At 40.7% G+C, this 26,920-nt stretch overlaps 3 protein-coding genes and 1 non-coding gene across 6 annotated transcripts in view; 3 read left to right on the forward strand and 1 right to left on the reverse strand.

The window, feature by feature from the left end:
* The first annotated feature begins 191 nt into the window (after window positions 1-191).
* LOC111601752 (glycine dehydrogenase (decarboxylating), mitochondrial) lies at window positions 192-3,720 on the forward strand. Its single transcript, XM_023318491.2, has 7 exons — window positions 192-392; window positions 449-527; window positions 704-1,230; window positions 1,301-2,034; window positions 2,093-2,495; window positions 2,548-3,474; window positions 3,539-3,720. Exons 1-7 carry the CDS (start codon window positions 216-218, stop codon window positions 3,647-3,649), a joined length of 2,958 nt encoding a protein of 985 aa, XP_023174259.2. The 5' UTR covers window positions 192-215; the 3' UTR covers window positions 3,650-3,720.
* Window positions 3,721-4,596: 876 nt separating this feature from the next.
* On the forward strand, window positions 4,597-6,152 carry LOC111601779 (ruvB-like helicase 1). The gene is made up of 3 exons (XM_023318538.2): window positions 4,597-5,413; window positions 5,472-5,670; window positions 5,722-6,152. Exons 1-3 carry the CDS (start codon window positions 4,597-4,599, stop codon window positions 6,074-6,076), a joined length of 1,371 nt encoding a protein of 456 aa, XP_023174306.1. The 3' UTR covers window positions 6,077-6,152.
* Window positions 6,153-6,547: 395 nt separating this feature from the next.
* LOC111601785 (serine/threonine-protein kinase par-1) overlaps window positions 6,548-26,920 on the forward strand; it is a 43,413-nt gene continuing 23,040 nt past the window's right edge. The window contains exon 1 of one of the 3 annotated variants that reach the window (XM_023318548.2): window positions 6,548-7,116. The gene's annotated coding sequence lies outside the window, so the exon portion shown is untranslated. Of the gene's footprint in view, window positions 7,117-25,727; window positions 25,863-25,911; window positions 26,145-26,920 lie in introns of those variants that run through there. The other 2 variants (XM_023318546.2, XM_023318545.2) reach the window with 2 other exon arrangements.
* Window positions 17,968-18,049, reverse strand: Trnas-gcu. The gene has a single exon. It is a non-coding gene; the product is annotated as a tRNA-Ser (tRNA).

Raw genomic sequence — 26,920 nt, forward strand, 5'->3', positions numbered from 1 at the left:
AGTTTTGTTTCTATTGGGCAAGGCATGCGTAAAGTATACGAGCAGCACCACTCAGCTCAGCTCAGCTCGGCTCAATTGATAAGACTGAAGATGCGCTCTATCAGCTTGAGTGGGCAGCCAGTCGAATCAGTCGCTGTTTGGCAGACGCTTGGACTGGACGTGGCAAGGCAGAGAGAACCTTACCAAACCTTTGAGTACTATATAGACTGATCAGAATGCAACGGATTGTGTCGAAACGCAGCTGCAGCTTAATGCTGAGGCTACACAATCGCTGTCTGGCCACAAAACCCGTGGGCGATGTGCTCTTCCCTACCAAATCTGATTTTCCCAGTCGCCACATAGGACCACGCAAGACGGATGTGGTTGCCATGCTGGACACGCTGGGCTTTAAGGTAAGCTGGCATATAGGCTGCTCGAGCAGGGTATCTAATGGGCCTCTCTTATGCAGTCCTTGGCAGAGCTCACCGAGAAGGCGGTGCCACAGAGCATACAGTTGAAGCGGGATCTCAGCCTGGACAAGCCTTTGAGTAAGTAGTGGAAATGTTTTTAAAAATAGTCAACTATGCCGACCCCCTGGCGTGTTTCGGCAGTGATAAGAGATAAGCGCGGTTCAATAGGTCCGCCAGCTAGCTCGTATCTCGGCTGTCGTTGACTGGCGTTTGACTCAACGAATATAGAATTTATAATCTTGATCGCATTACAGACGAGCACGAGCTAATACAACGCATTCGGGACATCTCGCTCAAGAATCAGCTGTGGCGCTCGTACATCGGCATGGGCTACCACAACTGCCATGTGCCCCACACGATAGTGCGTAACATTTTCGAGAATCCCGGCTGGACCACACAGTACACGCCCTATCAGCCGGAGATCGCTCAAGGTCGACTCGAATCGTTGCTCAACTATCAGACGCTTGTTACCGAGCTCACGGGCCTGGACGTGGCGAACGCCTCGTTGCTCGACGAGGGCACAGCTGCTGCAGAAGCCATGTGCTTGGCCAACAGGCACAACAAGCGAAGGAAGCTCTACCTGTCCAACAAGGTCCATCCCCAGACTCTGGCGGTGGTGCAGACGCGTGCCGATGCCCTGGAGCTTGACATTGTTGTGGGTCCCATCGAGCGTGCAGATCTGCGCAGCCGTGAGCTGTCCGGCATCTTGTTGCAGTATCCCAATACGTACGGCGACGTCAAGGACTTTGAGGACATCGCGGCTCTTGCACGCAAAAATGGCGTAAGATCTATCAAAAATGCAATTTCTCAAATACTTTTGTCTTAGCTATCTCATTCTCTCACTCACTTAGACCCTGGTGGTGGTGGCCACCGATCTGCTGGCCCTCACGCTGCTGCGTCCGCCCGCCGAGTTCGGCGCGGATATTGCCATCGGCACCTCGCAGCGTATGGGAGTGCCGCTCGGCTACGGCGGCCCACATGCCGGATTCTTTGCCTGCAAGCAGAGTCTGGTGCGCCTGATGCCGGGTCGCATGATTGGGGTAACGCGCGACATGGATGGCAACGATGCCTATCGCTTGGCCCTGCAGACGCGCGAGCAACACATACGACGCGACAAGGCCACCAGCAACATTTGCACTGCCCAGGCATTGTTGGCCAACATGTCTGCCATGTATGCCATTTACCATGGCCCGGAGGGTCTCAAGGCCATTGCCAATCGCATTCATCACTTTGCGCTGACACTACAGACGGGTCTGCTCGAAGCTGGACATGAGGTGGTCAACAAGAATTTCTTTGATACGCTGCACGTGAGACTCTCAGCTGATCTCTCGCTGGAGGAACTCAAGGAACGCACTGAACTCAAACACATCAATTTGCGCCATCTGCCAGATGGCACAGTGGGCGTGGCTTTGGATGAAACGGTTAGTGTGGCAGATGTGAACGATTTGTTGTGGTCCTTTAAGGCGCCATTAACGTTGGAGGAGTTGTTGGCACGCAAGGACGTGCTGAAGAACTCCATTGAGAACTCCAAGTTCTTGCGCACCTCGCCCTACCTGCAACATCCCATTTTCAACAGCTATCACAGGTAATCAAGCAGTCCGCTGGAGGAACTATCAGAAGCTAACAAATTACCTCACCCTTAGCGAGTCCCGCATGGTGCGCTACATGAAGAAGCTGGAGAACAAGGACATTTCGCTGGTGCACTCTATGATTCCACTTGGCTCCTGCACCATGAAGCTCAACTCTACCACCGAGATGATGCCCTGCTCGTTCCGACATTTCACGGAGCTGCATCCATTTGCGCCGGTTGAGCAGGCTCAGGGCTTTCATCAACTGTTCAAAGAACTGGAGCAGGATCTGTGTGAGATCACCGGCTATGATAAATTCTCGTTTCAACCCAACTCTGGTGCCCAAGGCGAATACGCCGGCTTGCGTGCCATCAGAAGTTATCATGAACACCGCAACGAGGGCCATCGCAACATTTGCCTGATTCCCATTTCCGCGCATGGCACCAACCCAGCCTCCGCTCAAATGGCTGGCATGAAGGTAGCCCAGCTCCATGAAAGCGTGTCAATCATTCATTAACTTTAATTTGCAGGTGGAGCCCATACGCATACTCTCGAATGGTTCCATCGATATGGCCCATCTGCGTGATAAGGTTGCGGAGCATTCCAAGGAGCTGTCCTGTCTAATGATCACATACCCATCGACCATGGGCGTTTTTGAGGAAACGGTAGCGGAGATCTGCACATTGGTGCACCAGCACGGTGGCCAGGTGTATCTAGATGGTGCCAATATGAACGCTCAGGTGGGTCTGTGCCGGCCCGGCGACTATGGCAGCGATGTCTCCCATCTGAATCTCCACAAGACTTTCTGCATACCACATGGTGGCGGTGGGCCTGGTATGGGGCCCATCGGAGTCAAAGCCCATCTGGCACCGTTTTTGCCTGGCCATCCACTTGTCAGTCCGCTCGCTAGCGAGGAGCACAGCTTTGGGGTCGTCTCAGCAGCACCCTTTGGCAGCTCGGCAATACTGCCGATCTCATGGTCGTATATTAAGCTCATGGGCAGTCGTGGATTGAAGAGAGCTACCCAAGTGGCCATACTGAATGCGAACTACATGTCCAAGCGTTTGGAGCAACACTACAAAACACTGTACAAGGCGGAGAGCTCGCAGCTGGTGGCCCATGAATTCATACTGGACATACGTGATCTTAAGAAGACGGCCAATATTGAGGCAGTCGATGTGGCGAAACGTCTAATGGATTATGGTTTCCATGCACCGACCATGTCCTGGCCAGTGGCTGGCACGCTGATGATCGAGCCAACAGAGTCCGAGGACAAAGAGGAGTTGGATCGCTTCTGTGACGCAATGATATCCATACGGGAAGAAATTTCGGACATTGAAGAAGGACGCATGGATAAAACAGTCAATCCCCTAAAAATGGCCCCCCACACACAGGCCCAAGTTATATCGGACAAATGGAACCGTCCCTACACACGTGAACAGGCTGCCTTCCCGGCGGTAAGTATTTCATATATATATATATATATGCCTTCATATATTTAGAATTATTTCCCACCACCAGTTGTTCGTGAAGCCGGATTCTAAAATTTGGCCCACTGTAGGAAGAATCGACGATGCCTACGGCGACAAACATTTGGTGTGCACGTGCCCGCCCATTCTACCAGACTTGTAATAGCCTTGTACAATGTATAAATATCTACCTATAAGAAAACCCATTTATCAAGTAATAAACTGTATATATAACCCAACTAGTTTCCACGTTCTTTTGCTTCAAATGTTTTTGCATAAGCTTTTCAATTATGCCGGTTAATTTCCCGCCAAAATCTTAAAAATTCTACCTGGTGTCATTCACAACGAGTGGCAACAAATTCTAAATCGATAGCAAATAATAAAAATATCGCAATATCGATATCGCTAAAATACGTTCCACAGTTGATTCAATATCACACTGGTTGAAAACTTTTTCAAGTTAAAAATATATATATTATAGTTAAGTATATAAAATATATATATACTTCCCCAGATTATTCCGTAATCGGCACTCCAAAGTAATGTTCAATGCAATATATAGTCAAATATAAAATTAATAAATAAAAAAATTACGCAAGATTCAATTCAATTATTACAATATATAAGTGAATTTTAAATTGTGTTGAACTAAATCGTTTTAGTTTTTCAGGTGCTCAATATTAATATTACAGACTAATTACTCAGTTTGGCACTGTTAACACAAAATGTTTAGTTTTTGCTTAAAATAAATCTATAAATACTAAATTTAACTTCTTTCAGCCAATACTTTTTGATTGCCTTAATAAATCTATATATTTATTCGAAAGCCGAATCCGTTTGTAGCCTGCTTTATTAAGGAAGAGTGAATCAAACAAATACCAATCGACCGGCATTTTTGACACAGAATTCTAGTACTCTGCTGTTACTAACAGTTGAGCAAATGTTAGATGCCAAAACCATATGTTGTTGTGCTGGTGACAGAAAAACAAGCGTGCGCGCAGCGACAAACAAATTTTGTTTTATTCATTTGTTTGATCAATAAACAATCTTTTTTAGATTCGCTTCGGTAACGGTTTCGAAAAAATTGCTGCTCGAATTTAAACAGAAATCATGAAAATCGAGGAGGTAAAAAGCACTGTGCGTACCCAGCGCATTGCAGCCCACAGCCACGTGAAGGGACTCGGCCTGGACGAGACTGGAGCAGCCATACAAAGCGCCGCTGGACTAGTTGGACAGAAGGCAGCCCGTGAGGCTGCCGGAATCGTGGTGGATCTGATCAAATCGAAAAAGATGGCTGGCCGCGCTTTGCTTCTAGCCGGCCCACCCGGCACTGGCAAAACAGCCATTGCTTTAGCTATAGCACAGGAGCTTGGAAACAAGGTGCCATTTTGCCCGATGGTAGGCTCCGAGGTGTTTAGTAATGAGATCAAGAAGACCGAGGTACTCATGGAAAATTTCCGTCGCTCCATTGGTCTGCGTATACGTGAGACCAAAGAAGTCTACGAGGGCGAAGTAACCGAGCTAACTCCAGTAGAAACCGAGAATCCAATGGGGGGTTACGGAAAGACCATTAGCAACGTTGTCATTGGCCTGAAGACCGCCAAAGGCACCAAGCAATTGAAGCTTGATCCCAGTATTTTCGATGCGTTGCAAAAGGAGAAGGTCGAGGTGGGCGATGTCATCTACATCGAAGCCAATAGCGGCGCCGTCAAGCGTCAGGGACGCAGCGACACATTTGCCACCGAATTCGACTTGGAAACGGAGGAGTATGTGCCATTGCCGAAGGGCGATGTACACAAAAAAAAGGAAGTCATACAGGACGTTACACTGCACGACCTGGATGTGGCCAATGCACGACCGCAGGGTGGCCAAGACGTGCTCTCCATGATGGGTCAGCTGATGAAGCCCAAGAAAACTGAAATTACAGGTAAATGACTAATCGGCGTATTAAATAGTTTCGGGACTGATTGACAACTTTCTAACAGACAAGCTGCGTATGGAGATCAACAAGGTTGTGAACAAATACATTGATCAGGGCATTGCAGAGCTGGTGCCCGGCGTGCTGTTCATCGACGAGATACATATGCTCGATCTGGAGACCTTTACCTATTTGCACAAATCGCTGGAATCTCCCATTGCGCCCATTGTCATCTTTGCCACCAATAGAGGCCGCTGCGTCATTCGGTAAGTCTTTTGGGTCAATGTTTCTGCCCATTAATAACTTTCCTTCTGCAGTGGAACCACTGATATAGTGTCTCCTCATGGAATTCCATTGGATTTGCTCGATCGCTTACTCATTATTCGCACACTTTTGTACTCCACATCGGATATGGAACAGATCATCAAATTGCGTGCTCAGACTGAAGGTCTCCAGCTGGAGGAAAATGCTTTCACGCATCTCAGCGAGATTGGAACAAGTTCCACTTTACGCTATGCCGTTCAGCTCTTGACTCCAGCTCACCAGATGTGCAAGGTTAATGGACGCAATCAGATTTCTAAGGAGGATATTGAGGACGTGCATTCGTTGTTCTTAGACGCTAAGCGCTCCTCGAAACATCTGTCCGAAAAGAATAATAAGTTTATGTTGTAAGTTTACTTAAATCATGTAAAACACAATTCCATATTCACCGATACTTTAATAAATTTTGCAAACTATCGAGTCTAATCAATCGAATATTAAAGGCTATCGATATTAGAAAACAGCTGATATGTTACTCTCTGAGAGAAAGCTTCTTTACATTGGCACTGCTAAGTCAATATATTCGAATTAGTGCTGGCAGATACTCATAGGACTCGAGCTTGTTTTAAACTGATATGGGTTTTAAATAGTTTTAAATAGCCCGCGAACTTTTTCAAAATCTAATTTGATTTTTTTCATAGATGAAATTGGCCAAATGAAAAATCTGTTGTTTCTATTATTTTAATTCATCTTATTTGGGCTAACATTTGAGAGTCGTGAGTGGCTTTCGTGTCTGCGCTTGTCACGTGCGCACCGCTTCTCTGTTATCAAACTTCTCTTATAAGAAACATTTAACAGAGTTTTTTTCAGTAACATTTTATATTTCGGTGCGTGCTATGTGTTTTTCGGCTACCGCTTAGAAGTTGTGTATTTTTAATAATTTAAAATCTTACGCTCGTGTCAATAGTCTACGCTCAGTAGCAGCACACATACACACGGTTAAGATATTAATTAAGTGTCAAATTGTCGTTAAAAATAATCAAAAAAAAATAGCTTTTGACGGTGAGAGAAAACGCCGCCTTCAAAAACGCAATTAACCGTTATAGTTATTTACACATTACATATTTACATACATACATATGTACGCGTATACACGTACATAGATGCATGAGTGTAAACGCATTATATTTTGTATGCCGCCTTTTCAATAACAATTGCTTATGATTATTTGTGTACCAATCAAACGGTGCATTGTGTTTTGGTGTCAGTCTAAGCCTTTCCGATGGCTGCATTTTAAGAAAATGGAAACATTTGGCGGCCTTTGGGTCAACGAGCAGCTGCAACAAAAACCACTACTACAACAAAACGACGGCAGCTAGAAGATACCGTGTGTGTGTGTGAGTGAGCGCGCAACAAGAACAACAGCAAATATCAACAACAAATAACAGACGGTAAGTGCGTGTGCACGTGTGCGTGTGAATGCCTGTGGGTGTTTTTCTCTCTAATGTATGTGTGTATGTGTACGTCTGTGTGTAACTGAGGGCCTTGCCGCCCAAGCTGCAAATTAGCGGTAGTATTGCCCGCCGACCGTCTACGCAAAGCAATGTGAGACGTGTATATGTGTATATGTGCGTGGGTGCTCGTTATAATTTTTTGCATTAACTGCTATTATCATTTAAGCAGCACGCCAGCAAATTACATAATTTTTTTTGTACGTTTGTCGCTGCCAGCGAAAACGAAAGTTACACTGGGCAGCTACTGGTTTTTGTTTCCACGCTCTTTGCTGTTTGCTGTTTGTTGCTGGCTCGTCTTCATTCTTATTGGAATTCTACGCTAGTTTTGCCGCTAGCTTTGTTCGCCTCGCTTACAATAACGTTGTGTGAAGCGCGCTATTTGTTTATTTATGAATGAGACTTATAAAATTAATCACAATCATACGTTTTCATTTGATTTGCGCGTAACAGCTTATCTGTTGTGGGAACTGTTCATTAATTAGTCTCTCTCGCTCTCACATGCATACGCCCGTACATGCATATATATATATATATATATATATATATATATATGTATATATACATACGTATATACATATGTATATAAATATAAATATATATATATATATATATATATATATATATATATATATATATATATATATATATATATATATATATATATAAATTTGTATATACGGGTGTGTGTATATGTATGCACGCAAGCGCAACTGGCTTTTTATCTGCTTTTCGCCGTAAATCAAATCAACCATTGCGAAAAATATAATAAATATACAAAGTACATATGTGTATATATTGAAATATATATATATATATATATATATATATATATATATATATATATATATATAAGTATGTACTTGTTCGTGCTCACAGCTGTGCTTTCGCCATATTCATTACATATGTATGTATGTATGTATAATTTTAAGGCGAAAATTTGGCTGAAATATTTAAACAACACATTTTTATGTGCCGCCGGCAACGACGACGTCGACTGAGTCGCCCACTCGCCGCTGTCGCTCTCCCACTTTTGCGTGCTCTCTCTCTCTGTCTGTTTCGTTTGTTGCCCAATTTTATGCCCGTTTTCTTTTTTTTTATTTGTTGTTTTTTTTTTTTAACATTTGGACCAAAGCAAAACGTCCAATACATATGGATGTATATGTGTACATATTCGGTACGTAAATCTGTATGTATGTATTTAAGATGTATTTACGTACGCATGTGTAAACGGCTTGTACATTGACGTTGTTGAACAACTGCTACACTACCAAAGTGCTGGCAGCTTCTCGCCGTATTTATTAGTCGGCGCCATTTTCGCCTGGCATTGTCTGGCAGCAAACTGAGTTTATGCTGCTTAAGACATGCGCTGCTATTTACTTGCTTGCAATTAGTTGTTAGTTTTGAGTAGTTACTGCACAGTTCATATTATTGTTGTTGTTGTCGTGGCTTATGGCTCAAAGCTACTTTCTGTCACTGTTTCAGATATTTATTGTTCGCTGCTGCGTCAGTTTTCTTTCTTTCTCGCACAAGCAGTTATATGAATGCCATCTAACATATGTACATGCATACATATGTCTTTTATGTGTGTATATCTTTTTTAATAGTAGGTGTAATTGTGTGCCCTTCGCAAGGTTGCTTTGCTGTGGCCACAGTACAACGGTAAGTTATACAGCTCTTAGGTTGTGTATTGTGCATGGAATTTCTAGAAAACTTTTGTTGTATTACAGCGAAGCAAACAAATCAACAGCTGCGGCGGCGCCGACTGCGACAAGTCTTTTGTGAATGAGCCACTAGCCACAACAGCAGCAGCAGCAGCAGCAGCAGCAGCAGCAGCAGTAGTAGCAGTAGCAGCAGCAGCCTTGTAAGCGCCACCCACATAAAGCAACAGCGTCCACACAAACATTTGTAAAGCAGCAGCCGCTAGATACCTCAACACCAACACTAGTGCACTGATTGTATGCAGTTAAATATATACACACATTTGTGCACATACATAAGGTATATTTGTCTCGCTCACACACTATGACGTGAGCGGCAGTTGTTGATGCCTACGCGAACGCTTTTTAAGTCGCGCTTCAAAAGCGTCATACGCTCAGCTGAACGCTATTCGTTCGCTTGCTCGCCGCGTCTTGCTCTTTAGTCGCTGCTTTGTGACGTTTTGAAGCCACTTCGCTGCTTCGGGCTTTGTGCACGTGTGAGTTCATCTTTTCTCTCCCTTTGAGCTTTTGAGTTCTTTTGCTGCGTCGCCATATTAGGAACGCACACATTGAGTCATTCACAACCCACGCTGAGCCTAACCGTAAAATGAATCCCAACCTTAAATTCAATTTTGTATGAATTTCACTGCACTTCGAGTCCCATAAAGAAGAATACGAAGAAGCAGCTAAGGCGACCGCATAAACTTTGCCAATTGCAGCGTGTTTTCTTTTCTTGTAACCTTGTGCCAATAAAATTGAAATGTAGCCAGAGAGACAGCAAAAACAGAAAATCGTTTTCTGCGTGAAAATACATTTTTATATACATACATATGCATGTGTGGGAGTAGAGGTGAGTGTGATTTAACACTACATTCGACATGCTGCCTTGTTATTGTTTTGCTCTCCTTTCCCGCCTGCTTCGGGCACTTTGTGAAATAACTGTCAAGTGAGAAGAAGAAAAGCAGAAAACTCGGCCACTGTGCTAAACGGGCCAATAAACTGTGTGTTGCTTAATTTCTGGCTAGACAAAATGGTTACGCATGAGCTAAGATTCGATCTCACTGATGAGATGGCGCCAGTCGTAGCATGCAACACAATTTCAATTGATTCACAGCTCTCTTCTCATTTATCTCACCTTTACTATTGTGCCGTGTGAGTGTTGTTGTGTAGGCGGCTTTTGATTTAGTCGACTCTTGATGAGTGGGTCGTTCACAGCGCGCTGACTCAATTCACTCACACCAAGACTCGCACATACAGACATTGAGCGGCAAATGGCTCTTACATATAAGTATATGGTATATGTATGCGTATGCATGGTGTACAACTGTATTTAAGTATGTTTGTACGTGCCGATAAGGTGCACAGGAAAAGAGCTAAATATTTGCACACAACGATAAAGATGAGCACCTGGCTGTCGACTATTTTCCTCTCTCTTTCTTTCTCTCACACACAAAGTCGTGGAGTGAGTAGGCGAATTGTTTTAACTGTGACGCCACCGTAGGCCCTAGCACTCCGCTTATCAGTTCTATGTCAATTGTGCCGTCCCGGCAATTCAATTTACTTGCATATGAGTGTATGTATGTATATACGTATTGCCGCACCTTCATCAGCAGCAACAGCAACAAAGGTAGATGAAGAACAGCACGGCGAATTGCATGATTCATACGCTTGGCATTTCGCTGTCAGCGTTAGCGTTAGCGTTCGCGTTCGCGTTAGCGTCAACGTCGGCGGCGGCGTTAGCGAAGACGTTGCTGCTAGAGCTGTGGGGTGGTCTGGTCTCTGGTTTTGCCGGCTGCTTCGCTTGTTAATTTTAATTGATTTTAATTTGATTTGCTTTTCGAGCAAGTGAACTTTGCTAGCCCTCATCATACCAGCAAACGTGTCCGGCTGCCGGCTTCCGTCTGCCGGTTACCGTCTACCGTCTGTCGCTGCCGGCCCAATAAGCGCTGGAAAGGGTTTAGCAATAGCTGGCTGGATCTGACAGGCTCTGACCCACTTCCTCAACCGCTTCCACTTCGACGAGTGCCTGCAACTAGACAATGTTGCCGAGTAAATATTCTATTTTAACAATGCAACAGAAAACACTTTGCATGCATTTCAAACACTGAAGCACGCTACTCTTAAGTCACTCACCCATACACATGCACACACCTAAGTGCTTTGCCAGCTCTCCAGAGATGCCCCACCTGACTGTACTTTGGTAGTTCCCTGAAGCAGGGGGAGCAGCTATAGTAGCTGCAACTGCCAGAGAGCTGGGCTTAATGAAATCCGCAAGTTAAATAAAACTCAACCACATTTTTGATGCGCTACCCGCTGTACGTCACTCATTCAAGCTGAAGGATGCGGACGATGTGGCTGATGTGGCAGTTGTGGAAAATGTGGAAAGTCCAGGCAAACGCCTTCGACAAGCCTTTCTTTTTTCTCTCTCTCTTTTGTTTTTGTTGTTGGTTTTGCAGCTGCAGTTGCTTTTATTGCTCAGCCATAAAGTTCAAGGATCTGGCAGAATTTATTGAGCCTCAGCGAGTATTATCAAGTAGAAGGGGAAATTGCTTTAGTTTCATTTGAGAATTGTTCGGATACTTGAGTGAAGCTCGAGAAAGTCATTTATTGCGAAATATTAAATTGCAACCGTTGTAGCCTTTTAGCTGCAGCTTTAACATTGGTAGTAATTGGACTCTCTAAATATTTCTGGATAAATGGAATTAATTTATAGCAACAGCTTCAGTATTTCGCTTAGTATTCACATTCATCCCTTTCAATTTTCCACTGCGATTTCAAAGCAGAACCATGCAGTGGAAACTAATTAAAAGTTTATACTTTTCACATTTAACTGTCGATGTGTGGTTTCGAGATTTACTGTAGCCAGATAAACTGGATAACTTTGCTTTCGAAATAACTATATTATGCAAGTTGATGACTAATTCCATCTGTCTATTTGATATGAGCGATAGTATGGTAAATCTCCATGTTAAGCCTCCACTTAAGTTGATCTCGATTTTTACAGCCTACTCGCTTTGAAACGCTTTATTAAGATTCAGCCAACAGCGTCCCATGTTTTAATTGGTTTCGCTATTAATTTGAGCTCCAGCGGTAACTGTCGCTTTAGCCGCTTCTCATTTTATGATTAAAAAATATACAAAAACCGCAGAGCATGCAAGCGAAAAAATTGTAAAATCTGACACATGATGGTATTCGAATGTTGGTGAATGGAAGTCAGGTAACAAGAACAAGAACAACATCTGCACTGCAGTCAGCTAACGAAACGAGCAATGCCAGGCCGAAAAATATGCAAATGGCGCCAGTGTCGGGGCCCCTCACACCAGGCCAACCCCACTCATCCTCATGACCAACCACCCCCTGCATGCATCCAATCATTTTAAATCTGTGGAAAAAATGCAGCCACTTTGCCACCTCTCGCGCACTCTTCATAAAAACAGTTGCGAATGCTCACATATATACACACATATATATATATATGAATTTATATGTGCCATTAAATAAGCGCACATACATTTATACATATGTAAATAACATTTAATATATATATAAATATATATATATATATATGAACATATACATGCTGTGGCCGTTGCGAGTCAAGACTGCAAACAGTTGTATGAAAAAAATAAATTAAACAAGAATTAATGAACCGTTTTAGAGCTTTTCATTTTCATATCCTAGATATTTACAAATTCGCGAATTCATTTCTGCTCAGACTAACAGTTAATCTTACAATAAAACGAGCGAAATGAAAAAAAACCAATCATACATATTCAGTGTTTCCAACATAAACCATTCTTTACATTCTATTCTAAATAAAAAGTGGAATTTTTTTGTTTTTCAACAGAAAAATCAACTTTTATTTCGCTTAAGTTTGTGTAGTGCATAACTTGAACATAACTTGATATAAACAAATATTAAATAAAAATCGAATTAAACTTATATGTATATTAGACTGAATAATTGGGATTAACTGAGAGTGACCCTTAACAGTAAATATATATCTATTTCTATTAGCAATATCAGACCAAATTTGGCTAGCAGTACATCTTTGATAAGTACAAATGCCACATATAAAGGAAAACAGATTCGAGTTAGTTAGAATTGGTTTAAGGGTTAAGGCAATTGAAGTAAATGATTTTTGTTGATCTTCAATGAGAATTGCGCGAGAATGGAAGAGATATTTTTAAGAAATATTTTAGAAATGGAGTATCGAGTAAAAAGTTGGGATAGGAGTTTTCTATTTAAATATTTAAGCTTGTCCGCACTATAGATATAAGAAACTCTTTTCAAATTCTTTTACAAGCAAAACAATAAATCAGTTTTGCCATATTTGAGGGTATTTTCACATAGTGAATTTATTCGAATTACAAATTCGAGCATGCGAATGCATGCAAATAAAAAGCAATGCCAGAGCGTGGGGCGGCAGTTGAATGATGCTTTGTGCTCTGGCCTCTGCTGTGCTGTGTAGTGTAGTGTACGTATTGTAAATATGCAAAGCTTGCAGCCTCACACAGGCAAGCAAGCGCCGCACTTCTCCTTAAAATCCTAAAATGCTTAGCGTGCAAAATCAATTTGATGCCATTTGTTAAAATGCATTGTGTACGTGTGCGGGCATAGAACTGTGTGTGTGTGTGTGTGTTTGTGTGACTTTGAGTGTGCATAAAATATGACGGCGCATTTTGGGAAAAGTTTGCTGAAGTGCAGCAACTCAGGCAGCGACGCTTACGGCGCCGTCAACATTGCCACATGCTGCATTTACTTTTGCTGCCACTTTTTCGTCATTCGTGTATGTGTGTGTTTGTGTGGGTGGTTGGAGTGCCTGCGTGTGTGTTTGTATTTGTGCTTGCCGCTGAAATATCGGTCAAGGCTGCCAGCCAGCCAGCTCGCACTTAAACGGCGCTTTAGGAACTACCATCGCTGATTCCAAGACAACTGTGCTACTAAATCAACACTTTTGACGATGTCCACAGCCGCCCCAAGTACCGACTGTATTCGCGATGCCATTGTTAATGACATTTCCACGCTGCCCCTTGCGTCCCTTTCCTCTGCAATCTTCAACCTTACCCATTCTTTAACATGACAATGTTCGAGTGCTTGGTGTAACCCCAAATAAGGTCAAGGATATGGTTTGCACAGTCCACACGCGAGACTTTGAGATACCTATAGATATATATAAGTAAATGGGTCGCGTACTTATCCTGGGGGCGTGGCCGTGGTCTGCTCCTAGCGGAGTTTGCGTGTTTATTATTTGTTCGTTTTTTGCTGCACTTCGAGCCGGAAGTTTGCAAGAAATAATTAGAAAGTTAACGCTGGGCGTGACAGCAAATTCCAGCCCACTGCAAATTTATACAATTCACTGAAAAAGATGTTCGGAAATTCATTTGTTCCCTTTTTATGGTCTCTAAAGAATATATATTGAATTAACATTACAATTCAGTTCAATAACAGCTTAAACAATGAGCGCATATTGAATTGCCAGAGATATCCCCTGATATATAATATTCAAATACAGTTCTACGCGAAAGTATTTGTTAATTTGTTATATGTTCTTTAACATCAACAGAGCTGAATTACAATAGAGGAATATTTAAACTAAGAAAAGCAATTTGAGTATTCTAAATTATATATTTTACATTCAAAAGTTGATTTTATTGAGTCAGAGATGCACATCAGTCAGCTTTATTGTTTAATTGCTTGGGTGGTGGTGTTACTTAAACCAGTCTGGGTACATTCTATTGATTAAGCGTATCATAAATGTATTTAATCTCCCACCATAAAATATTGATTAGTTGCGTTGTTCCTGGCGCTGGTTTGTATGAAAATACTTAAGTCTAAATGACAGAATGAAGCAAGCGCTCTAAATAAAGCCATATTCGTGTGCAGGGCGTGGCCACTTGCCACTGTTCATTTGCTAGCCAAATTACGCATACGCCGCGTTTGACCAAGTGAGTGAGCAATGCTTTAAAGCTTCGTCCTCAACTGTAATTAGCTTTAATAAAATTGCAGTGCGGTGGGGGAAAGTGGAGAGGTAAGAAGTGAAATAAAAAATGAAAAACTTTTTGAATCTGTTTGGACACGCAGATGCCATGAAATTCACTTAGATGCTGCTAGCAAGCAAGCAAACAAATAGCAATCAGCAGCACCACAAGAAGTTCTACCCCAACTATGCGACCGAGAACTCTCCACAGCCGTCCAACCAGCACCATCAACACCACCAACAGCAACAACAACTTGAGCAACTCTCATTGCGCTATTGAAAAGCATTCAATGCAGTTCTCCGTCGTTCCCGAGCAACCGCAAAATTTTGTGTAATCCCATATAAGTATGCCGCTGCTGAGCTGTAGCTGGGATGCTGCTTTCGGCCATGAGACGTGCGTTCAAATCTGCCATCAACACTTGTTTATAAAGCGCCGTTGCAACCAAACCACGCCCTCGCCACCGCAGCCCCCGGTGCCTGCAGCAAAGGCAGCAAATAATGCGAATCCGAAGCTTACGCATTTGCCGTCTTAGCTGAGCTACTGCAACAACAACATCAATAAAAACGAAAAGGACGACAACGACGTTTTCTTAATCCATTTGCTTCAGTAAGGCGCTGCCAGCTACGCCCACTTGCCGTGACGCCCTGCCAATAAAACTTTTGCTTTAGACCCTTTACTCAAGCAAGAAGCAGAGCAGTTGCAGTTGCAGTTGTTTTTCCTTTTTGTTGTTTTTGCTGCAGCTGCTGCTGCTGCTGCTGCTTCTTGACAAAGATTTTTCTTGGCTGCCTCTGCGAGGACATCGACGCTGGCATCAAATGCAGCAAGATGTTCGCTTTTTTGTTACTCCTTGGCTGCAAAATCTGTTCATAGTTAATAGAGTAGAAAGAGGAACACAAAAACATATTAAGTACAAAATTAATAATATAGTTAATTATAAATCACGTGCATATATACGCCGTAACCTCCCAACTAGACGTTAAGCATCTGTATTCGAATGAAATATTTAAAAAGTTTAAATAGTTTTCAATTAGTGAGCATATTCGGATATTAGCTAGTTTTTATTTCATATATAGTTGGACACTTGGATATGTTGCTGAAAGAATTTTATTTTCGGACTGACCTACATTGATGGTGCTCGCTTTCAAGCCTTAAGAGCTTTGCTGTAGACGGAACTCGGAACGCGGAACGGAAAGCGTGAAACGTGGAATGCCTTATGATTTTTGATTATAACGTCAATGACTCGTCGCGACCGTCACAGCAGCTGCCTCTGGGAGAGAGACTGGCCATCAGAGCTGGAAGATTGCTTAGCGCCGCTTGTCGTCAACGCAAAGACAAAGTGAAATGATTCGAAATGTTTGACAGCTGAAAATGAAAGAGTGCATGGCTGAATAGCAGCTGAATCGCTGACAACTGTCAAATATCGCATATGGGGCGACAAAAGTTCGCAATTCGACTCGTAGAATGTATATCGTATATATATATATACATATGAGATATATGAATGTATGTATATCTATATGTAGAGTGTACTCCCACTAATGTGAGTCTTTTCCGCCTTGCCAATAGTTTTTGGGTCTTTTGTTCTCTACTGCCGCTACTGCTGCTGCTGCTGCTGCTGCTTTGTATCTGTGATACCGCCCGCCCTTCCCTTGCACTCAGCTTCCTGTGTCCCGCGTTTCGACGAAAATATGAAAATTGCTAGCTGTTTTGTGCTCTGCTGTTTCGCTCGATTCCCATTGAAACCATTTTTCGTAAAGCTAACCCCAATCGTAGCAACAACAACAACTCGGGTATTGTCTGTTTGTGCGCTTAGTGTCGTACATTAGGTTGTTGTGTTTGTTTTTATGGCTTTCAAAATAGTTTTATGACATTGTCTTTTCTTTGATTCGACAAGCTGGTAGGAGCTGCGACACTCTGCGATATTCTACTCCTCTTGGTAATTAACATAAATATTTTTGTTTGGCCAATACACGCCAGCATAAATACGTGTGTCTGTGTGTACGCAATTTGCCATTCATTTCAGCTAACAAGCTCAGCCGTTCGACAATGCCATGGACATATTTTCATATTCTAATGTTCGGAAGGAGCTGCCACGACATTTCCCTCAACACAATTGTCAAATTTTGAATAAATAGTATAGTTTTAACATATGCTATTAGAGCTTAAATGCCAACAATGCAATAAATAGTTACATCGTATTATTGCTTAATCAATCGATTGCTGCAATTCCCATTCAATAGCATTGCCATATAATTTTACTAATATAACAGCTGAATTTACCAGCGCGGAAGACAAAATAGTTTTAATCCGATTTTATCACGGAAATCAGAGCGCTTTTGCCTGCGAGCATTTATAAATCGATACGTTGGCTGATGTTAATTAAACTTTACTTAATACGCCCAATTACTAACAGTTCTGCCTGCTCTAGATAATGAGGTAGCTTACGCCATCAGACATTATTAATTAAATATAATAAATATGTGTCTATTACTTGTGATATTTTAAAAGCTTTAATATATTAAACAAATATTGTTAGTAGAATAATGTTTTATATAAAATAAGCTCTTCATCTTTGTCAAACAGGGTATTCCACTGACGATCTATCCAATTATGACAAATTTCTTTTCACACAACAAATTTTAAAACATATTTATACATATAAATATATATACATTTATTTGTGTGTTGTGGCAGTGTCTGTTTTAAAATGTATTTAATGAGGCTCTTTAATAAGAGTTAATAATTTACTTAAATATTTTTAACCACGCAATAAAAAACTCCCAAAAACCACCCAAATGACTGCGTAATGAAATGAATTATTAATTTGCAATATGCAACTCGATGGATTTCATGCGATGAATAAATATTAATTAACAACATTAAAGAAACAATGAATTCATATTAATTAACAACATTAAAGAAACAATGAATTCAAACGGAAACAAATGCAAATTAAATTATTGATCTCAAAAATGTATAGTAAGTTTTTAAAACTATTTCCTTCGGCCTTCATGATCGAGCCACCATTGAAGCGAATAAATACAAGAGAAATTAATAAACGATTAATAAAAATATTTTTTAATAAAAAAAGTAAAATAGAAAATAACTCTCGACGAGGATGGGATTCGAACCCACGCGTGCAGAGCACATTGGATTAGCAGTCCAACGCCTTAACCTCTCGGCCACCTCGTCACATGTTTCTAACAGCTCTCAGAACTAAACTTCAACTCTATTATCAACGCAACGTTAACAAAAATGATGTCAACTATAATATAATACATGGAAGTGCACAGATAATAAAGAATGAAACTTCCAAATAATAGTTACATAAAATAGTATTGTGCTCGCTATCGTTGTTATTGACTTTGATTATTATATTTGTGGCTTGGAATATGAAAGTCCATCAAGTCCCGAAACAGAAACCAACTGAACAATAATAAAAACTTCGTGTTCAGTTTGCCATTCATATAATAAACTTTAGTGTTTATTTAATTGCATTTTTTCGTCTGCAATTTTATTGCTACTTGGCTTACATTTTTGAGGCTTCCTACTTTTTGCCGGTCGGCAATTCACATCAATTAGCGTTTGTCTATCGAATTGATTAAAGATGTTATACATATTAAGTAATTATGCAATGTATTGACTAACCATAAGTAAAAATAATAAAAGGTAGCAGTGAGTGATGTTAAATGGAAGTCACCAATGTTGATCTTTTAGTTTAGTTGTAAAACTTTGAAAGATACAGTTTATAGATATAATTTCAATAACATATCTATTATGCTACAAGTAGTGCTTATAAATAGTGCTATAAATTCCTGATTTGCCACGCCCTTCGTGGGGCACTGGCAATTATAACAATATTCTAAATTGCACTTAGCTTTGATTTTTTAAGTAAATTTCTTTTTCACAGTAATTTCTTTCTTTTGAAATTGTTATCCACATCTAAAATATGCCTGAAAGCAAATACTAACAAATTGCATTTACATTCATCGTCATATTTTAAGAAATAAAAGATTTTTCTAATGGAATGCACATGATCTGCGCACATGCAACTCATGCAGGGCTTAAAAAAGAGGGGGAAAAGCACTCAGCACTTGACGTTCTATGCTTTCATTATATTTTGTTATGTTTAAAAGGCACTTTGGCGAAAAAAATAACAAAATAAAAACTGAACTAAACTAAATAGCAACAACAGTTGCAAAACTGTGTGCGCTCTTTTAGGAATTTCTCTGCTTTCTCATGCCCCAGTGCTCCGTCTTCCGCACCCGTGCCTCGTGCACTGTGTTTGGCTCTTCAACAATGAGCTGCAGCAAAAGCGCAGCAAAAACAACTTGAAAATGAATTTTAATTGCATGCGTCTCAGTGGCAATACACGCCACCGTGATCGCCCCTGCCATCCGCTCACTTGTGCTCTTTAATTTAATGTGATTTAAGCAGCTAACAAAAAATTCGCAATTAAATAGCCAGCCCACTTCAGTGGACGCCTGTAAAGTGTGCCAGACCAAACAGAGAGCCCTCAAGTGACGACCTTCCCGGACAGTCAGACAGCCGGGACAGTCAGGCAGTCCAAGCTGTGCGACAGCCAGACAGTCAGTCAGTCAGTCATTTAATTATTTCTATTTAAATGTGAAAATGCATGAGCAAGCCATTTTCTGCATAAATGTCAAAGGAAAAGACACATGCCGAGGGTTTGGTCTTAGATTGTCCAATTAATTTGATCTGAATTTCACATTTGAAATATCTCAAGATGTTGCCTCAAGATTAACAATTTAGTTCATCAATGATGCATGCAAATCCAATCAAAGTTTTTCAATTAACGCGAAATTCTGCTGCTGTACCTCTCTCATTCTACCGCACTCTCCCACTCCCTCTCTCACTGCTAATATGTAGCAAAGATTGGCAAATAAAAAGCATTGAGCAACATTTGTATTGCATCATAAAATAAAACGAATTTCTCTGCAGGCCAACTAAAAAATAAAAGTGCAATATACGACTATTGCCACATCTGCACTTTTTGTGGCGAGTTTTTAATAAAAGTTTTTTTCGCTTCTGCCAGCAATGACATCAGATGGAGTTATATTTATTTCCGTAAATAAACACTTCTGACATCGTTCCAAAAGCCATTCGAATGGTATATGGTGCGTGTTGCATTTGCAAACACCAAATAGTACAAAGAACATGCCACATTAAGCTAGCAGCTATAAAGTCCTTTATGTGGAGCGCTCCCGTTAACGGATCTAAATGGTATAAAAAGCAATTATAAACAGAGCAGTTTGAAAAGTTCAGAAAAAACTCATCAACAAGTTGCCCAGCAGTTATTTAGTTGCCCGATTTACTCGTTCGCTCGCAATTTTATAGAATAATTAAAACTTTAAAAAGCAAATATCACAATTTTATACTCGTTTACAAAGTGAAGTTACAGAGTAAATGTCTATTATTACAAACCATCGATAAAAACAGATAGAATTCCAATACTATTGAACGCTATAAATTATTAATATCGATACTTGTTGAGCCAAGACTTCCAAGCTATGTAGTTGACTCTAAAGATGGGCCTATGAATTATATATTAAGATAATTTTTGATTAAATTAAATTCTTTAACTACACAGCTGATCATGTAAAATGTTTACCTAATCGATTCCGATATTATCGTTCCACATATGTATAAAGTACTTATTGAGTTGTTATACTGGATCGAATTGGTCTTGATTAACTTCCTGAGTTACATTTGATTTAAGGATTGTTATTATTATGAATAAGTGGAATGTTGAATAAAAGTATGTAATTATCAAAGAGTGGAGCTCAGGAAGTTTAGGCACTTATGTCAAGTGTATCCTTCGGAGCCTCATTTGTCTTATTTGACACGTAATTTGACGTTCACGTTGGCGGGTGTGGCACATAAATGTGGCTGATTAAGTTGTTGCCGCAAGCAATTTGCGTCAAGTGAGGCATACGACTCTCAGCATGTGTCACAGTGTTGTGCATAGCCGTGTGCAGCAAACAACAGCAGAATAAAGCGGAACACCGAAAGCCAACAACGTGCGACAATTACAACCGTAAATTATGCCAGCAAGAGGCCGCTGCGGAGCCTCTGCCAGCCACTATAATGTTGTCCTCCACCCCAGCACGCCCCTTTCTGTTATTCCGTTACTGGACTGCGACGCCCCTTCGCTTGACTGCCCACCAGTTGGACGCCGCAAGTTGCAGCCACAAATGAAGAAAAGCAACTGCAACAAAATGGAGCGCGACAACGACAACGACGACAACTCAATTAAGTAAATGAGTGAAAAGCAGGCGTTGATGCAGATGTTGATGTTGATGCTGACAATGCTCCTGCCCGTATTATTATTGCGGTTAGCTTTTGTTGTTCCTTTTTATACTCGAGTTGTTTTTATAATGGCGATAATTAAGAGTTTTTTCTCGTATCAAAAGTCCACAAAACTAATAATTAAAACCCTCTTTGACTGCACAGAGTTTCAGCTTAAAACTTAAGCTTATCAGATTAATATTAACCAGTTTAAAATACGCAACTTAAGACTATGCCCTATGCCTATATCAATGCATAGCTAGAGAGTTATTGAATGGAAGCCGAGTAAAATATTCACAAAATGAATATCATTACTCTGTTGCAATTGATTTTCGCATTTATAAATTCAAATTAACATTGATATGCAACTTAAAAAAAATATTGGATTTAATTTTTTAATTGAGTAGAGAAATAAGTCGTTAAATTAAATTTTTTCGTGTCACTGACAATGAAAAGTAATTTCAATTTATTTGCAACGTGAATGTCATGATGAATTTTATATAAATCAATTCTCGCGAGAATTGTTTGGGTTACTATTTATATTCACACCGAACTGGGATGAACATTTGTTTGGTTCAAATGCAACAACTTGTGACAATAAAATCGGCATTAAGAGTAATGAAATCATAGTGTTTATGCAATTGAATAGTCAGCAGATTGTAATCTAATAGTTAAGGTAATGCTATCAGCAAAGCCAATCTGTGTACTGATTTGCGATTAAGTTTTATGCTCTGTAGAATGGGTTTTTTATCACTCGCTGTGCTTTAATAGCAAAACTCAATTATCACCCAACCTAGCGACCATTAGCAAGGAAAAAGCGAGGTACGAGTTACTCGAGCGACGGGCGACAACATAACTAACACTCTCTGTGCATCAGGCAAAGTCAATTAACAAGGAGAGAAAATGGCCAGCACACGTAAATACATGCATGCATGCATGCATACACCCACTCACTAGCAACTACACACACACCCAGCTACCAGCCACCAGCCAGCCGCCACCTACACACGCGACGATGCGCCATTTTGTAGCCTGTCTGCCGCCATTCACAAAGTTAGGGCAAATTTGCCACATGAATTGCACAAAAATGAAATGAAACGAAATGAATTGAAATGTAAAGGTTTAAAGGCTAGTAATGATATGTGAAGGGGCGGGCGCTACCTAGGTTACCTGTGCGCAAAACTTTTCAAATTCGCTTCAGCGAGGCTTTCAATAAACGTGTGCCGACTATGAAAAAGACTTGAGCACTTCTATGGTAACTATTAATATATGCTAAGAGGCAAGCGAAAGTTGCTGATTTATGGGCATACGCACAGCCATATCCCCAAAAACACACACTCGCACACACACACACATGATAGCTGAGTTTCGTTGTATAAAACTTATAGAACTGAGCAGCACGCCCAAAATTGACATTTCCGGTTGTCGCTGGCGCAAAATTCCAGCAAAGTCGCGTTTATTTTTGGGCCATTTACTGACTTGCACGTCACAGTGGGTGCACGGCAACCCCCACATGTTGTTGTTGTTATTGTTGTAGCTGTTGTAGTCATGCAATTGTGCGCTTTCTTTTGTTTTAACTTAACTGGCTTTTCGCTGTTGCACAGGAAAATATGGAGGCGTGGCTTGAAGTAGGTCGATCGGTCTGTGGGTCAGTCTTAAAAAAACATTACATATGTAACTATGTGTACCTATGTGTGCGTGTGTGTGTGTGTGTTGGTGCAGTGAACTTGTGGGCGTGCGTGTGCTTGAATTTGATATAGAGTCAGGCACGCTGACAGGCCAAAGGCGTGAGGAAATTATATAAGCTCACTTTATGCCGTTAAGGTTGACTTAGTGCCCTGGCCCCAATTACGGTCACATACAAACGTATAAGCAGCGATTCGATGCCGTGCTCCATTTCTGTGCCGCTTCCTGGCAGGCTCACCGGCCTGAAGCGGAAGTGGGCCACAACCAGACAGCCCAGGCGTCATCATCGTCGTCGACGTCGTCTGCTTGGCTCTTGATAAATAGACGACGCCTGATTCTTGGCAGGCTGCCTGGCAAATATTTGCGCTAGCTTCAACTAAAAGGTGATAAACTTGGCATAATGTTATATTTAATGCTTGAAGAGGCCTTTAACAGGCTGTGCATACCTATAATGCATTTTTGCTTTGCTATTGGCCTTGCTGCCACCATAATCATCATTATCACCATGGCCATGATGACGACCATCATCAGCGTCATCCAGTGTTTGCCCAGCGATGATAAGATTTGAAATATTCTGCACGCTTTTGCATATGCAAATGTAAGTCCCACAAAATAAGTATCCAGGCACTGCGAACTACTTGAGAGCATTTCAACTGTGCTCATAGATAGAGAAAATACCACACACGCACACTCTCTCCCACACACACACACACACACAGGCTAGAGCTCTTTGGTATGCGCTTACAAGATTGACTTTGTTGATTAATGTTGCCTGGCTCTGGGCTCCTTTGCTAGACTGGCCCGGGGTCACACAGCTGGAGATATGAAGCATTGAGTAATGTCCAGTTGTTTGCCTGATAAATAGTAGACGGAATTTGGATGCCTTGCCAGCAGACACTAGAGAATACGTATTACGTTATGCTGTACGCTGTTCATTTGCCTTGCAAAGATTCATATCCACTTGGAGTTATTTCTATTCAAAAACAATGAAAATTTCTGATTCAGTTGAATTTAATGTGTTTTTTATTGAAAAGCGCTAATCAAGCTATAATGTATTATGCATATATTTAAAGTGTGAATTCAAGGGAATGATTCGGTAGGTAGGAAATTTAAGGTATTCGCTGATTAAGAATATATAAACTTGATTTTCTTTGACTCTTTGACTTTATGACCTGAAAATTGCAATTTATTTAATAACTTATTGCAAGTGCGCATTGAATATGTATGTGTGTAGCGAAGCATGTGAGAATCCTTGACCACAGTGCTCAGATTCACAGTTGGTTTTAAAGTGTTATTTATTTATTTATATGCACGTCTTATTGGAGTGGAGTTTACTTACCAGCGAAATAATTCATTTAATATTCTGTTGCTGAAAATAATTACATATATCACATGCATATTCGAGTTTTATTTTGAAATACATTTCCTTTATTTGATTGAAGCAGTTATTTATAACCTACAGCTCCTGTATGAAATTACTCTCCAATAATATGTTTATGACAATATGCAAATGTACATACTAATGTATGTATGCATACATTACACATCGCAGAGGCGCACTTCGGTGTCATTGACTCCATTCTCACTTATTCGTCAAATTGTGACTAAGTAAGCACTGGAATACTCAGTATTCCATACACAATGCATTGGCTTGTTGTTAGCGTGGGACAAGCTCAAATATTGTATAAAAATTAATTTAACTTGGGGAAGCATATTGATGTGCGGTATCGTCGGTTAATTCGCAAATCCCTGGACAAACATAAAAATATAAATTTATACTGACGCACGAACTCCCTTGTTTTTCTTACCAATAACCTAAGGGGTAGTGCACCTTATAGTTCCTGTTCCTCACTCAGTACTGAGCATAGCAGTCAAACAGCTCTTAAGTTAAGTTTTAATATATCTTAAGGCAGAGTTACATATGTCATTAATAATGCCTGCATGTCTATAAGAAATACAAAACTCTCTAATCTACTAAGCACTCTTGCTATCTGTATAGACTACTTGTGACAGTTAATTAAAATAATTTTTCATTAGCTAACTTTAAGTTAATTAACTGGCAATCGAATCGCTCGGCCTGCATTTCCTAAGAAATATTTTTGAGACTGCATATGAAAGATTCTGGTCATATACACACACAATCTTCTCTCACTCACACACATGACCTTTGGATGTGCCGGCGGCAATATTTACCAACATATGCACATATTTACTTATATTTATACGTATGTATATATACAAATATATAGTCGTAATACAGATCTGTGTGCGGCATTAAGCAAATTATATCAAAATAAATCAATTGCCCATTTGGTGCTCGACTACTGCTTATAGCATTAGAGTCAATTTCTCTCTCGCACTCTCTATCTTCTAGCCTCCCTTAATGTTTATACAGTGTACTATGTACTTACATATGTGTATGTATGTGGGCATATATGTACTTATTCATGTGTATGTACTACGTATGCATAGAACGCACTCGCTTATAGACACACCAAATCCAATCTATATGCACGATCATGATCGCGATGCGATCGTTTCACACATAACGCTATGGCACGCGCCTCGCTCCAAGCTTCAAGTCTCCCTGACGCACGTGAGCAGAACGCACCACAGAAATGAGAGATCGTGTGCGATAGAAGGAGAAACAGAAACAGAGAGAGCGGGAGCAAGAGCGAGAGCGAGAGAAAGATTACGAGCGAAAATGTGAGAGAGATCGATGCATATGGGACGATCGTGCCATAGAGACGGAGAGAGAGAGATGTATGTAGGGGTTTATTTTTAGGATAACAATGCCGCAACAGCATTGGGTAGCAGGAGCGAAATTCAACATTTTCAGTATTTGGGGAAAATCGAGGAAAATTTTCAGAGCTGCAACCAGTCGACCGGATAGAGCAACGCGAACAAGGTGGCAAAACGACAACGGCGGCCCGAAACCAGTGCGCGAAATATATACAAATATATATGTACAACTAATGAGATACATATACTATTCGGAATATAGCCCATGGTATATATAGGCACATACACATAAGTCTTATACTATATATGGAGCAATATTTAAGTGAAGAATTCTCAAATGTTTGACAAAAAGGAGAAATGTGAAAATTGACGTTGTGCGATTCGAATTCCTTTTCGTATTCATAGCTGTGCGTGTGTGTAGCTGTGTGTGCGTGTGTGTGTGTGTGTAGGTGTGCAGGTGTGTAGGTGTGTTGGTCATGAAAATTGCAGGCAACACCATACAACATACAACGAGAAGAGAAATCAAACCGAAAAGAAATACACATTCGAGGTAAATATTTACATACATATTAAAAGTGCATACCATATGTATGTAGGAATGTATGTACGTATGTCAGGCAACAGGGATCTATTGTGTGTGTATCTGAGTGGCGTGGCATTATCCCGAGAATCTCCCCAGCCTGAATCTTTAGAGATGAGCGAAGTTGCTTCCTCGTTCGTGTGCTATTTAGTTGGGTATGTTATTGTCGCTGGCGCTTTTACTTTTCGTAGCTGGTCGGGTCTTTTGCTCGAATAAAAATTCCTCTTGCGTGTTAGCTGAAAGTTATTTTTAAAAATTTCTTTTAATTTTTTCTCATTTACGAGATACGAGATTTTAAATACAGAAGTCGCGACGTCGCTATCGATGGTCTTCTAGAGAAATGCTGTGCGCACACATTTTTCCGCCTTTGGTTGCATTTAAACTAACATTTCCGTATCTTGTTTAGAAAATGTGCAAATTACCAAATAATGCAAGAATATTTGAAAGAGGATTGCATTTACTTAACGTTCACCGAAACAGATTAGATAAACTGCAAAGTACACTGTCTGCTCAGTCTGTATTTCTTTGTTCAATTAGTTTAAGCAGTAAATCGTCTTTGTTCATATCACGTATACGCAATGTTCGTCCTCAAAGCCAGCACAATTTTAATTGTAATTACTATTGTATAATAATATTTGAGCTCAATGAATCGAGCGATGTTTATTTATGTTTTCTGAACATCAATTTGGTTACATGAACGTTTTGCCCATAAGCCTATTGCCTTTAACCGGATCAATCTTGAACTA

This window comes from Drosophila hydei, unplaced genomic scaffold, assembly GCF_003285905.1.
Source record: "Drosophila hydei strain 15085-1641.00,03,60 unplaced genomic scaffold, DhydRS2 tig00008137-arrow-arrow-pilon, whole genome shotgun sequence".
Taxonomy (NCBI): domain Eukaryota; kingdom Metazoa; phylum Arthropoda; class Insecta; order Diptera; family Drosophilidae; genus Drosophila; species Drosophila hydei.